The 14,097-nt window shown below is 42.4% G+C and overlaps 2 protein-coding genes across 2 annotated transcripts; one reads left to right on the top strand and one right to left on the bottom strand.

Annotated features, from left to right (window-relative positions):
* Positions 1-297: 297 nt before the first annotated feature.
* Positions 298-1,742, top strand: LOC104454212 (caffeoylshikimate esterase). The gene has a single exon (XM_010068997.3). The coding sequence runs from the start codon at positions 480-482 to the stop codon at positions 1,488-1,490; it is 1,011 nt and encodes a 336-aa protein (XP_010067299.1). The 5' UTR covers positions 298-479; the 3' UTR covers positions 1,491-1,742.
* A 3,060-nt stretch (positions 1,743-4,802) lies between these two features.
* LOC104454213 lies at positions 4,803-8,620 on the bottom strand. The gene is made up of 2 exons (XM_010068998.3): positions 7,566-8,620; positions 4,803-5,177 (listed from the first exon to the last, which is right to left on the bottom strand). The coding sequence occupies exons 1-2, from the start codon at positions 7,816-7,818 to the stop codon at positions 5,155-5,157; spliced, it is 276 nt and encodes a 91-aa protein (XP_010067300.2). The 5' UTR covers positions 7,819-8,620; the 3' UTR covers positions 4,803-5,154.
* Between the last annotated feature and the right edge of the window lie 5,477 nt (positions 8,621-14,097).

Raw genomic sequence — 14,097 nt, 5'->3', positions numbered from 1 at the left:
ATGACCTCCAGAAGTTATATCACGTTACAACTTCATCGTAATTTCCTAAAAAATATTTAAAATATTATTTCATTTCATTTGATAATAAATTTTAAATGTTTTTTATATTTATGTGTTCTCTCTTCGTCTATCGAATTAAGTTCAAGCATTTTTTTGAAAGCGACATTGATATTTATTTCAGAAAATGAAAGCTTACTTTGGATTTTTATTTGAATTTTTTTTTTTTATAATTGATTAACACTGGTCAACGAACACCTTTTCCTATATAATCATCACAAGAAAGACATTGTGGAGCCAAACGCATGGGGGGATCATACAGGACACGATCCCCAACTCCCCAGCCGGAGCAATTAAGGCCGCCCCCCGCAACGCTCCAAACTCACCACCGCCACCAATAAAATCTCCACTCCTCCTCCCTCTCTCTCCGCCACACAAACACACGCACACACTCTCTCTCTCTCTCTATCTCTACCAAAACGATGTCGCACCCCATCGCCGAGGCCAGCGAGGCGAGCCCCTTCGGCTCCCTCACGCCGGACGAGTTCTACGCCCGCCACTCGGTGAGCCACGGGTCCGAGTTCGTGACCAACCCCCGCGGCCTCCGGCTCTTCACCCAGTGGTGGACCCCTCTCCCCCCGGCCCCCACCCTCGGCGTCCTCGCCGTCGTCCACGGCTACACCGGCGAGTCCAGCTGGCTCGTCCAGCTCACCTCCGTCTTCTTCGCCCGCGCCGGCTTCGCCACCTGCGCCCTCGACCACCAGGGCCACGGCTTCTCCGACGGCCTCGTCGCCCACATCCCCGACGTCAACCCCGTCGTCGACGACTGCATCGCCTTCTTCGACTCCTTCCGCGCCCGCCACGCCCCCCCGGGCCTCCCCGCCTTCCTCTACGCCGAGTCCCTCGGCGGCGCCATCGCCCTCTACGTCGCCCTCCGCCAGCCCGGCGCCTGGGCCGGCCTCGTCCTCAACGGCGCCATGTGCGGCATCAGCGCCAAGTTCAAGCCCCCCTGGCCCCTCGAGCACCTCCTCTTCCTCGTCGCCGCCGTCATCCCCACCTGGCACGTGGTGCCCACGCGCGGGTCGATCCCGGACCGGTCCTTCAAGGAGGAGCGGAAGCGGAGGCTGGCGCTCGCGAGCCCGCGGAGGACGGTGGCGCGGCCGCGCGCGGCGACGGGGCTCGAGCTGCTTAGGATCTGCCGGGAGCTGCAGGGGCGGTTCGAGGAGGTGGAGGTGCCGCTCCTCATCGTGCACGGCAGCGACGACGTCGTCTGCGACCCCGCGTGCGTGGAGGAGCTGTACGCGCGCGCCGGCAGCAAGGACAAGACGCTGAGGATATACCCCGGGATGTGGCACCAGCTGGTCGGGGAGCCGGACGAGAGCGTCGACATGGTGTTCGGGGAGATGAAGGAGTGGCTCGTGGCCAGGGCCGCGGCTTCGGCTTCGGGAGCCGGCGGAGGTGACGCACGCGCCGCCCTGGACGGTGGGGCGTAGGACTGCGAACGGATTAAAGAATAAAATTCTAAACCGGGGAAGCAAAGTGAATGCGGGTGGCGTTGATTTCGTGTATCTGTTAATTGATATGAACTTACTTGCGAAGATCTTCTCTGTGGAATTGGGTGGATCGTGTGATGATCTTGCTTTCTTTTCTTAGCCGTGTTACAACGTGCCATCACATAAAAAATCTTGTCTATTGCTGGTGCAGATGGAGAACAAGTAATTAGAAGGAAAAATTAACTGCTTTCATTTTGGAATTCGATTCTTCAAATCGATCTAATAAAGACTTTCGAACCCTCGTTAGACGTCGTCCAACCAATTACGCCTCTCGATTGCATAGTAAAATCCATTGACTTTTGGACAACGTAACGTGAACTAAGCGTATGCATTGGCAGCAATGCTAATAAAGTTACTAACATGCGTGTTAACTTGGCTTTGGATTGGATTGGATTTCCAGGTCTCTTTTGCATAAACAAAATCAGACCCAATCAATCTTTTGCCAAGTTACCATGCATGTTGCATCATAAAGAGTTACTTTATTAGCATTACTCTGCAGAAACCGTGGGACTAGCTCGAAAGTAACACCACGCTCGTGGGACCAGAAAGAGTGGGATAAAAACCAGATATTCTGGAAATCATACCCCATCAATCTTTTGCCAAGTTTACATGATTGTTGCATCATAAAGAGTTACTTTATTAGCATTACTCTGTCAGAAACCGTCAGGACTAGCTTGAAAGTAACACCACGCTCGTGGGACCAGAGAGATTGGGACCGATGGGATAAAAAAGAGAGATTCTGGGCAACCTCGCAGGAAGCCAATGTCCCCCCAATGCAAAGCAAGGAGTTAAACGAGAGCTCTTTCCAGCTATCTTGCTAGAGCAACCAGATGGGGGAACTGCTATGTTATAGTAAGTGCACCCCACCCCACCCCACCCCACCACATACTATTTACAACTATTCAGCTAGAGCGACCGCAAAGAGGAACTTCTCTGTTATTGCAATTCACCCTACTGATGCATCGTTTACAGATATAGGAACTGCAATAAAATGAAGAGGGGGAAAAGGGAAAAGAAGATGGCGCTTTGAAGTTGAATGGTGAACTGCCCGTGGGGTGCGCATCAGCACTCTTGATCAGCACAATCTGCAAAAGCAAGATTCCTGGATTGCAGCAGATGACCAAAGTATTTCGAAACTAGGCAAAAAGTCGGCGCTGGATGGAAACAATGTGCATACAGATTGTTGCCAAAGTAATTTGCAGTTTAACCAGAAGTGAACGCATGTCAGAGATTTCATAAGTCAGATGAGACCAACTTATGATAACAGCATAATGACGTGGAGCATTGAATTGCTTATGGGAAAGGAACTCAAAAACGCAACTGGTCTAGCTATGGATATGCAAAATTTCAGAGAGAGAAGAATCCAAGATGAATCTAGCACACGAAAGTAATTGTACGCTGTAACTGTCCCTGCTAGCAAGCCATTTCTCTCAAGTACTGAATTTAACAAAGGTCTCAACTCCCTCAACTTAGTCATTCAACCGCCAACTATCTAAATTTCATGTTGCACACTCATGTGCCTAACTGTCCAACACAGCCACCAAACTTCAGAGATATTAAAACTCCCAGCTACCACAACATAAGATGATGAAAACACTCCGGCACAAACAGGGATAAGGCACTGATGATGATGGCATCAATCTATGATATTCAAACAGCAACAGCACCACACACATCAGTGCGATGTTGAGAACAAGAGACGAGTGGGACAGTCTCTGGAGAAACGAAAATTATTTGTTAAGTACACAGACAGGACCCCCTGGCTTGGACTCTTGATCCAATGGCGAAAGGATTGGTGTGTCTATGAGGAGGCAGGGTTACCAAGGCATAGAAATAGATTACCATTTCGACAGCATCCAAGAGAATTGTCTACCAATGAACGAGGCAAAAGAGCTTCGCAAAAACCTCCCCTCCCCTTCTACACTCCTACACACTGTCAATACAACTCTTAGTCATTAAAATGCAATTCTGTTTTTCAAATAAATCTTCAGGAAACACCTCATTAAGTTCTCTTTTGACAGAAGGAGAGCAAAATCCTAGGTCAGATCTCTGTTCCAGCTTACAAACCCCACTTTTCGTCAACTCACTAATCAAACCAAAATCGCATGCACGTGTTTCCTACTCTATGAGAGACTTGAGGGGTTTGAGTGTCCTAGACCCCTCTTAGTTAAGCATACAAGATACCACCAAATGGACGCAACTAAGTAACCTTACTTCTTAACGAAGGCTCACACCATAGTAAGCCAAGCCACCATGGTCGACTGAAAATCGAAAGTTTTAACAGCGGAGCACTATATCAGTCCCTGCACCTGGACATGTAAGCATATTCCATGTACCTTCAAGTAACATTGCCGTTTTGTCTACAAGAAGAAGTAATATCAGTGGAAGTTATAGGGCTGTGAGAGACAAGAAAGGGAATGTTTGCTGCCGATAGTCAAATGCCTAAAAGGCTCTTCGACAGGGAGCCGCTAGCTAGCAGTTGATTAGATTACTGTCAGCTAATCCATAAAGTTAAACGCACAAGAAAACCTAGCCTGTGTAATTCGCTCTAGCGCATGTCCACACTTCTAAGTTGAAACCACTATTTACCTGACTGACTGAATGTAAAAGCATCCTATTACACTCAACTTTTGTGTCATGTGTTATCTACTAAAGTAGTTGTTTAAGCGACGTTAAGAAGTCCATACCGTGATGCATCACAACTTTCAACTGCATAAAGAAACCCTTCCTACGCACCTATTTGTCGTCATCCTATAGTTTTAGTTTCATGTATCTGTTAATTGATATGAATTTACTTATAAAGATCTTCTCTCTGGATTTGAGTGATCATGCAGTGATTTCTTTCTTTCTTAGCCGTTACAATGTGCCATCACATAAAAATCTTGTCTATTAAGAATTTGATTCTTCAAATCATGTGGATAACAAGTAATTAAAAATAAAAACTAATAGCTTTCATTAGGAATTTGATTCTTCAAATCAATCTAATAAAGATTTTGAGTTTTTTAATGCACCTTAGATGTTGTCCACCCAATTAAGCCTATTGATTGCATTATATAATCCATTAACTTTTGGACAATATAAGGTAAAATACTCGTATGCGTTCGTAAAATTGATCGGGTCTGATTTTGTTTATGCAAAAGAGACTTGGAAATCCAAGCCAAGTTAACATGCATCTTGCGTCATGAAGAGTTACTTTAGCATTGCTCTGTCCGAAACTGTGAGGACTAGTTTGAAAGTAACACCACTCCCGTGGGATCAAAAGGAGGGGTACCAATGGGAAAAACCAGAGATTCTGGGCAGCCTCGCAGGAAGCCAATGTTCACCGAATATAAAGCAAGGAGTTAAACGAGAACCCTTTCCAGCTATGTTGCTAGAGCAACCAGAAGGAGGAACTTCTCTGTTATAGTACATGCACCCTACCCCACATACTATTTACAACTATTCAGCTAGAGCAACCAGAAAGAGGAACTTCTCTGTCACAGCAATTCACCCCACCGATACATCATTTACAGATATAGGAACTGCAATAAAAGGAAGATGGGGAAAAGGGGAAAAGAAAGATGGAAACATGAAGTGGAAAGGTGAACCGCCTGAGGGATGCGCCTCAGCACTCTTGATCAGCACAATCTGCAAGAGCAAGATTCGTGGATTGCAACAGATGACAAAAGTATTTCAAGACTAGGCAAAAAGTTGGCACTTGAAGGATACAATGTGCATACAGATTGTTGCCAAAGTGATTTGCAGTAAAACCAGAAGGGCACGTTAAAGATTTCATAAGTCAGATGTGATCAGCTTATGATAACAGCATAATGACAGTAAGCATTGAATTGCTTATGGTAAAGGAACTCAAAAATGCAACTGGTCTAGCTATGGAGATGCAAAATTTCAGAGAGAGAGAGAGAGAAGAGAATCCAAGACGAATCTGGCATGGAAAAGTAATTGCATGCTATAACTGTCCCCACTAGCAATTCATCCCTCTCAACTACTGAATTTATCAATGGTCCCAACTCCCTCAGCTTAGTCATTTCAACTGCCCATTATCTAAATTTCGTGTTGCACTCTCATGTGCCTAACTGTCCAACACAACCACCAAACTGCAGAGATATTAAAGCTCCCAGCTACCACAACATAAGATAATGAAAACACTCCGGCACGAACAGGGATAAGGCACTGATGATGATGGCATCAATCCATGATATTCAAACAGAAACAGCACCACACACATCAGTGCGATGTTGAGAACAAGAGATGTGCGTTATTCTGGGACAGTCTCTGGAAATATGAAAGCTCCCAGCTACCAAATAAGATAATGAAAACACTCCAGCATGAGCAGGGATAAGGCACTGATGATGGTATCAATCTATGAAAATTCAAACAGCAACAGCACCACACATACAAGTGTGATGTTGAAAATGAGAGACGTGCATTCTTCTGGGACAGTCTCTGGAGAAATGACAAATACTTGTACGTACACAAGCAGTTCAAAATGACAGGACCCCATTGCTTGGACTCGAACCAATGGCAAATGGATTGGCATGTCTATGAAGAGGCAGGGTTACCAAGGTGTAGAAATAGATTACCATTTCAACGGCATCAAACAGAATTCTCTACCAATGAAAGAGGCAAAAGAGCTTCTCAAAAACCTCCCCTTTGCTTCAACACTCCTCCACACTGTCAATACAGCTCTCATCATTAAAATGTAAATTTGTGTTTCCAATAAATCTCCAGGAAACACATCATTAAGTTCTCTTTTGACAGAGGGAGAGAACAATCCTAGGACGGATCTCTGTTCCAGCTTTCAAACCCCAGCTTTTATCAACTCACTAATCAAACCATGATCTCATGCACATGTTTCCTATTCTATGAGAGACTTGAGGGGTTTGAGTGTCCTAAACCCCCATTAGTTATTATACAAGATACCACCAAGTGGATGCAACTAAGTAACTTGACCATTTATCTAAGACTCACACCATAGTAAGCCAAGCCACCATGGTCGACTAAAAAGCAAAAGTTTTAACAGCAGAGCAAAAGGTATATTCCATATACCTTCTTAAAGTAACACTGCCGTTTTGTCTACAAGAAGAAACAATATCAATGGAAGTTATAGGATTGGGAGAGGCAAGAAAGGGGATGTTTCCTCCTGATAGTCAAATGCCTAGAAAGCTCTTCAACAGGGAGCTGCTAGTTAGCAGTTGATTAGATTACTTTCAGCTAATCCATGAAGTTAAATGCACAAGCGAACCTCACTGGTGCAATTCACTCTAGCCCATATACACACTTCTAAGTTGAAACCACTATTTACCTGACTGATTGAATGTAAAAGGATCCTATTACACTCAACTTTTGTGTAGCGTGTTGTCTACTAAACTTGTTGTTTGACTGACGTTAACAGGTCCAAACAGGGATGCATCACAACTTTCAACTGCATAAAGAAATCCTTCCTACATACCTATCTACCGTCATCCTATAGAATAGTCCAACCGTAACTTCACTTTGAGTACTTCAGTAGAAAATGAACATCCTAACACCCAGTGCTCTACAACAATTTGTTATCCTGGTCCTCCACTTAAGTAGGCTGGGTTGGAAACAGAGACTAATTGAAGCATAGAATCACAATCAAGAACCGGCTGAGCATCAGTATTTCGACAGCCAATTTTCAACCTGAACCTATGCGCTTTCAATAATCCATGCCAATCAAGATTCTCCAAAGGATTTGACCAGTTCTCTCCATAATGGAGCTCGAACACATCTCAAAGAAGGTACGCAAAATACAGTCCGAAAGAGCAACGACTTCAAATCCCAGGCAATTTCACAAACAAAAACATCGAAAAAAGTAAGACAAAAGGATAGAGACCCGTTTCTCTCCATATTTGCGATCGAACACATCTCAAAGCAGGTACAGGAAATAATCCGAACAGCAACCACAATCATTCAAAAGAAGCAGGGCAACTTCAAATCGCAGGGAATTTTCACAGTAGACAAAAACAACGAAAACAGTCGGGCCGAATGCGTTACCTTCGAAAGCGTAGCAACAGTAGAAGCAAGAAAGAACCTCCAGCAAATCTCTGCCCCACAAAGCGATCGCCGACGGAGGCCCACGACCCGGGCCGGCCTCTCCTTCAGCCGCCTCCCCTTCGGCGTCGCCGCCGCCTTCCCTCCGCAGCAGCCTCTGCTTCTCGCTGTTCATCCGCCGGAGGTTCCGCTCGTAGTTCTGCAAGTAGCCGAACTTGAACGATTCTCTGATCTTCACCGACGGCCATAGATGCATCTTCGCCACCCTCCAGCAATTCGAGAGGATCCCCCCCGGCGATCGTCAACCACCTCCTTCCGAACTTCAAGAGCAAGCGAAATTACGACAATACGTACCGGTCGTTTTTATCGAAAGCGCAACCGCAAGACGTCACGCCACCCGCAGGCGTATCCGACTTCGATTCTCCCACGAAAATTTAATTAAATTCCTACACCGAATCCGATTGGACGAAAACACACTTGTCGGGTCACCACGAAATGCCCAGACGAGGAAAAGCAAAGCGGGTCGGGTACGAAATCGTGTCAGGGTCGGACTCTTCCGGCGACGCGTTCGTCACCATACCATCGAAAGCAGCCGCCGCCGCCGCCGTCGCCGGTCACCGCCGGTCCGGTTTACAGGAAGGAGTGGACATTCGGGTGGATGAAGCCGAAGCCCACCGGCGAGAACACGGAGATGTCTCGAATCTGATCCTCGTAGCCGCGGGACGGGATCGCCGGCCGGCTCGGCGTCGAGAGGAGGGAGACGAAGGACAGGAGGAAGATGAAGAAGGTGGTTATCGGTACCATCCCCTCGCGCCTCTCTTCGCCGCCGTCGTCCTTCTTCTTCTTCTTCCGACTACACCACCCAGACCGCGCTCGCAGAACACGATGCAGAGCCTCTCTGTGCTGCACGAGCTTCCGTCGGGCCGCGCGATGGACGCGATCGGGGCGGGGGGGTTGTCGCTAATAAGGCGGAGGAGGGTTCACGTGTTTCACAGCGTCTTGCATGCTGGTGATCCCATCGTGTCGGTCACCGGTACCGTTCGCTATCGCAGGTAGTTGGTTCTCACGTCCTTTTCTTCCCTTCTTCCTCCATCCGGGATTGGCCAGGGAAGAGGGGAAAGCTTCCGGAACGGAGACGGTAACGGTTAGGTCAGGAGTCTGTTCCGAATCGGGCCAATCGGATCTGCCGTGAATGGGACCGCCGAACGGGGGAGGCCGTTAAAGATCCAAGCAAAGCAAGCTCCCCGATTTCAAGATCGCGTGCTGCTCACCACGACCGAGGACCGACATTGTTCATCACGGCACGAAGCGGGTAACGTGACATCGAAGCCATGTGGCCTAGTACGACGACCACTTTGTCAAAGCTCCGCCGCCCCAAAGCAGCGGCGCCGCCTCCTGCTCCGCTGGACTTTAGAGAGACGATAATGTTCGCTTCATTCAAGATTTGTAGATGTCTGAATCGTCCGATATCTCTGCCGATTTTCTTGACGCGCGTGAGTGAAAGAGCAATGATAGAGCTCCGGTTTCCAGAGTAGCCAGCACGTGTCATCTGATACCCAATCATATCTAACCTGATATTATCAATATGGTTGCAAGTTAAAATATACCTGTGTCATCTTGTGAGTTGCATACGCAGAATTTACATTTATACACGTGACCTATTTTCACCTAGTATCTTGTGACATGTGTATGCAAAATTTACATTTATATATATGGTATCCATTCACTAATAGATCGAGTTTTTAAAAGTAACTTATGTGTAGTTTTTTCTTACCTTAAGCTAATCAATCACTCTAAATTATTGTGGAATTCGACTGTTTCAATCTTCAATTCCACAAGTCAATCATTTTGCTGCCCTGCATTTCGAATTGTATGGTACATGGCCTGTTGAGACATTTGCTTTGTCATCTTTCTTTTTGAATCGCACATGAGTGGAGATGATTGTGGGGAGGCTTGTAGAACACCCTTCAAGCTAAAGTTTATACAGGTGGCATCAATCATAATAGAAAACTATTGATGCATTTTGCCGAGTCTCTGCTTTTGCAAGGGGAAAATGTCCAATTTTTTTTTAAATCTATTGCATTTTTACTAATTTAGTCTTAAGCCCATTAATTATAACAATTGACATCTAAACATTTTCACAATTTATCAATTGAATCCATTCAACCAATTTTAACTAGAATTCATTAACATAGATGTCAAGTGTTCTATGTCGCATGACTGGTGTCAACGTGGACAATAATAATTTAGTATTTTTTTGAACTTTTATTAATTTTTTATTTTATTTTTCCTTTTTTCTTCTATTTTCCTTCTCTATTTCTTCTTTTATTTTATTTTCCCCTTTTTTTCCCTTTGCAGGCCATTCCTAGGCCTTATCAAAGGCCAGCAAAGATCGACAGCCTCCTGTGAAGGACACTCAAGCCTGGGCTAGCGAGGACGACCCTTGCCATAGCAAGTGTGGGCAGCCCTTGCTCGAGGGCGGCCCTCGCCTGAGGCTGATGAAGGTCGTTGGTCATCAACGAGGCTCAAAGATGGCCGATGGCTGGCAGAGATGGAGGATGGTTGAGGTCGCTTGTCCATGGTCGGGTGGAGAGCCGCTCGTTCGCGGCTGGCTTGAAGGGGACGAGGGATATGTGGCCGAAAGAGATAACAAGTTGGGCTTATTTTAGGGGATCTTGGGCTAATTTTGGTCCCAACAGAAGCTGGGCTTAGGTTTTGTTGTGGCTTTAGTCAAAATTGGGCTAAATAATATTATATTTGTAGATTGGGGCATTGAAAGTTTTTTTTATTAAAGTGGGCTCAGTTTAAGAGCCCGAGCGTTTCCATGGTCTAGCTAGGTTCAGACTGATAACTCTATAAAAATAGAGTTATTTTACCTATTTTAGGCAGTAATTAATGCATTATTTATGAGAAAATATTTGAATTTCCTTCTGATTATTTGAATTTTCCTTGTTTATGCAGAATAATGAGATATGAAGAGGATAAGGAAAATAATGGTAACTATCAGAATTCAAATAAAAAAAGACGGTGAAAGATGGATATCAAATCAGGAAATTCTTGATTTTGTTTCCTAATGTTATCTGCAAGCGTTGGGAGATAGATATCTTGGATATATCCTATAAATAGAGACAGAGAGAGACAGCTAGGAGAGAGAGGGGGAGAGTTAGATTGTTTTTCATTCTTCTAAGAGTTTTTCAATTATTTTGAAGAGAAGACAAAAGTGGTAATAGAATTCTTGTCCTTTGATTCAAGATGCTGGGTTTGATTTATATTTTTATTTTTATTTTTTCTTCTACTATGTTTTAATTTTCTTTTGTTAGGGCTACGATGTAGCCTAACCATGATGATGTGAATTTCATGATTTTTATGTTCTACAATTGATTTCATTCATGTGAGTTATATATTATTGTGTTTAATGCTTTTGAGTGACCGGCCACCACTTGAATGATCGATGTGCATGTTTGAGACGATAGGTGATAATATGCAATTGCTCATTATAATATATAACCATGAATTAAACGTGGATAGAAATATCTGCGTTATTTGTGTAGCTTTCGGTGATAAGGTGATCCAAAAGACTCATTGTAAACCGGGAATATTCATAGTTTTTAATGCACTCATGTTTATTTTAATTCACATAGAGATATAGTGGATTAATAAGCCGAGTAGGTTTGCTATACCTAGAGATAGGATAGTAAATAGGTTAAGAAATTCCGCTATCACATGTTTGATATCGTTCTTGTATTCACAACAATCTGAAATTCATATCTAGTGGTTATGGTGAAATCGGATGCTTTAACAAAAACTTGTTCGTAAAATTCTAAACGCAAGTGCACGTATCGAACAAGTAATATAATGATGAGATAAAGTATCGTCCCATGGAGATCGATGATTAATAAACTAATTAAATACTAAAATAGATTAATTCTAAAATTTATCTAATAGATCAAAATATAATTAAGAATAAATTAAAAACGAAACTTGAAAACTTTGAAGACTAAATGCAGTAAAATCAATCGGATAAATATGTTAGAGCATCGATTTCACCATAACCACTAGATATGAATTTCAGATTGTTGTGAATACAAGAACGATATCAAACATGTGATAGCGGAATTTCCTAACCTATTTACTATCCTATCTCTAGGTATAGCAAACCTACTCAGCTTATTAATCCACTATATCTCTATGTGAATTAAAATAAACATGAGTGCATTAAAAACTATGAATATTCCCGGTTTACAATGAGTCTTTTGGATCACCTTATCACCGAAAGCTACACAAATAATGCGGTATATTTCTATCCACGTTTAATTCATGGTTACAGACCAAGGCACTGTCTTTGTTTGGACTGGCCCTGGGCCCAACCTGGGTTCCTAATTTAGGACTTATAACAAAATACATAATAATAATAAAAATTAAAAAAAAAATAAAAATTAGAAAGAGAAAAAAATAAGAAAAGGGTTAGAAATTAGAGGCCTTGATTAGGTTGTTAATTTTTAGCATTATATTTAGCTTTTTTTTTTTTTAAAGTCATAATACTTATTGTTTAAGGGTTTTAGTGGTTATTGTGGATATAGCTTGGATTTAGATAGATTGATCTTTTTGACATGAAATTAGACTCAATATGAATTTAGCTCATGGGGGTTGCTGTCTTGGGCTTAAAAAAAAAAAATGCCATGTGTTTTATTACTCGACAAGCTATCTGTTTTACATTTTCACACTTAGATAATCACTTTTAATTTATTGGGTATTTAGTTACCGTACAATCTTTTAATAAATTGAGTGTTATTTTCCATTTCTAGAATAGGCTAGGGTTAGTTTAGAATCCTAATGAAAATCACAAACATTTGCATGATGATTTAGCGGCTTTGATACCTTTAGGGTGATAATTGGTAATCAAGATCGTGTGATCACTTACATTAAACAACTAACTAGTTAGATATCGAAATGGTGCTAATAGAAACATTAGTATACTTAAGTTTCCGTCCTAAGAATTTCTGGTTGTATAGGAATCGAGATGACATTCTCGTGTCTCAATTAGTTCTAACCGACTCCGAATATACTAGTGGAGTCTCCTAGAATTACTTGAGTTGTTAAAGAGCAAAAAATAAAACCTAACATTGTGCAAGATATGAGCTTTGGTACATAATGTCCTTTGGCTTATTGGGTTTCCAGCGGGGTCTTGCATTTGGGTCTACTTCGTCAGGGGAGTTTGTACAGTAAGAACATTGGCAAAAGGGGTCCCAAAAATAGTGACCATATCCCACACTTGAAATCGATGGAGTATCACCTAGTGTCCTCACCATTAAACACATGGAATATATATTCTTTACTCAAGATCAATATGACATAAGATTATCCATTTGGATACAAGTAGAAGGCATAATATTTTATGATGCATGGTTACCATTGATAAAACAACATATGAATGTACGCATATGGATGGTTGTGCATCATATTCATTATTACTTTTCTTCTCGAACTCTCCTAGGACAACCCGACATACACGGACATCCAGTTCATACAGTAGGACATCTTGACTTCTGAGGCATCTTAATACATCCTCCAGGGCAACCCTACCTATGGGGTATCTCAACTCTTGAAACATCTCAAAACACTTCTCGAGGCATCCTGATCACACTTACAATGTTGAAAATCAACAAAACTTGATTTCAAAATGACAAAATCAGTTGATAATAAGCAGTGCAAATTAATGATTTACCTTGTTCAGGCTAGAAAGATTGAGACAGAAATTTTAAAAATAATACAAGTGTGGGGCATTCGCTTTTACTCGTGGGAGATAAAAACGAAAGTTGAAGACGAAAGAACTTGGTAGGCGGAAGTTAATTAAGTAGAGAAGTCAATATTTAGAATCTAAAAGTTCTTCAGATTCAAATATTCGGTTGAGGCAAAGGTGAAAATAGATAAGATTGTTTAACCATGGTTAAAGTAATAAAGACCCTCAAGTTAAAATCACTAGACCTAAAATGTAGAGGTATAAGCGGTCCAATAGAAATACTTCAAGCGGTCCTTATGAAAATAGCTAAGATACAAATGGTCCGGCGGGATTAATCAAAAGAAGATATTTTGATGGAAAAGGAGGATGGCTTGGCCAAGTATGAGCATGAATCACCGATATATTAATGAATTATAGGCCAGAGTCACCAAAAGAGTAATGAACTATAGGCATGAGTCACCGTGTATTAATGGACTATGGTTAAAATTGATGAAGTCATGCATGATGTCAAAGCTAATCAAATTCAATATCTCAACTAAAGCATGGGTTTAAAAATTTTAGTGGAGAAAAGAGTAGTGACATGCCAATTAAAGAGAAATGGAGATTTTTGAAACATTCATTTGGAACATTTGATTATGAATTTTGGTGAGTCTAAAAATATTTTGAGTCCATTAAAATCATCAATGAAAGATATAAAAAAATTAGGAAAATCTCAATTCAATAAATTTGAATATTGAATATCATCAAATATGAATTTCAGAACATACTAGCCCCTTTTCTACAAATAATATGATG

This window comes from Eucalyptus grandis, chromosome 7 (assembly GCF_016545825.1).
Source record: "Eucalyptus grandis isolate ANBG69807.140 chromosome 7, ASM1654582v1, whole genome shotgun sequence".
Taxonomy (NCBI): domain Eukaryota; kingdom Viridiplantae; phylum Streptophyta; class Magnoliopsida; order Myrtales; family Myrtaceae; genus Eucalyptus; species Eucalyptus grandis.
This window is presented reverse-complemented; position numbering and strand designations above follow the sequence as displayed.

Coding starts and splice junctions, on each gene's coding strand:
- LOC104454212 (XM_010068997.3), top strand. CDS start 480: ATGTCGCACCCCATCGCCGAGGCCAGCGAGGCGAGCCCCTTCGGCTCC.
- LOC104454213 (XM_010068998.3), bottom strand. CDS start 7,818: ATGCATCTATGGCCGTCGGTGAAGATCAGAGAATCGTTCAAGTTCGGC. Junction 5,178..7,565: donor CTGTTGCTACGCTTTCGAAG/GTAACGCATTCG, acceptor TTGCTCTTGCAG/ATTGTGCTGATCAAGAGTGC.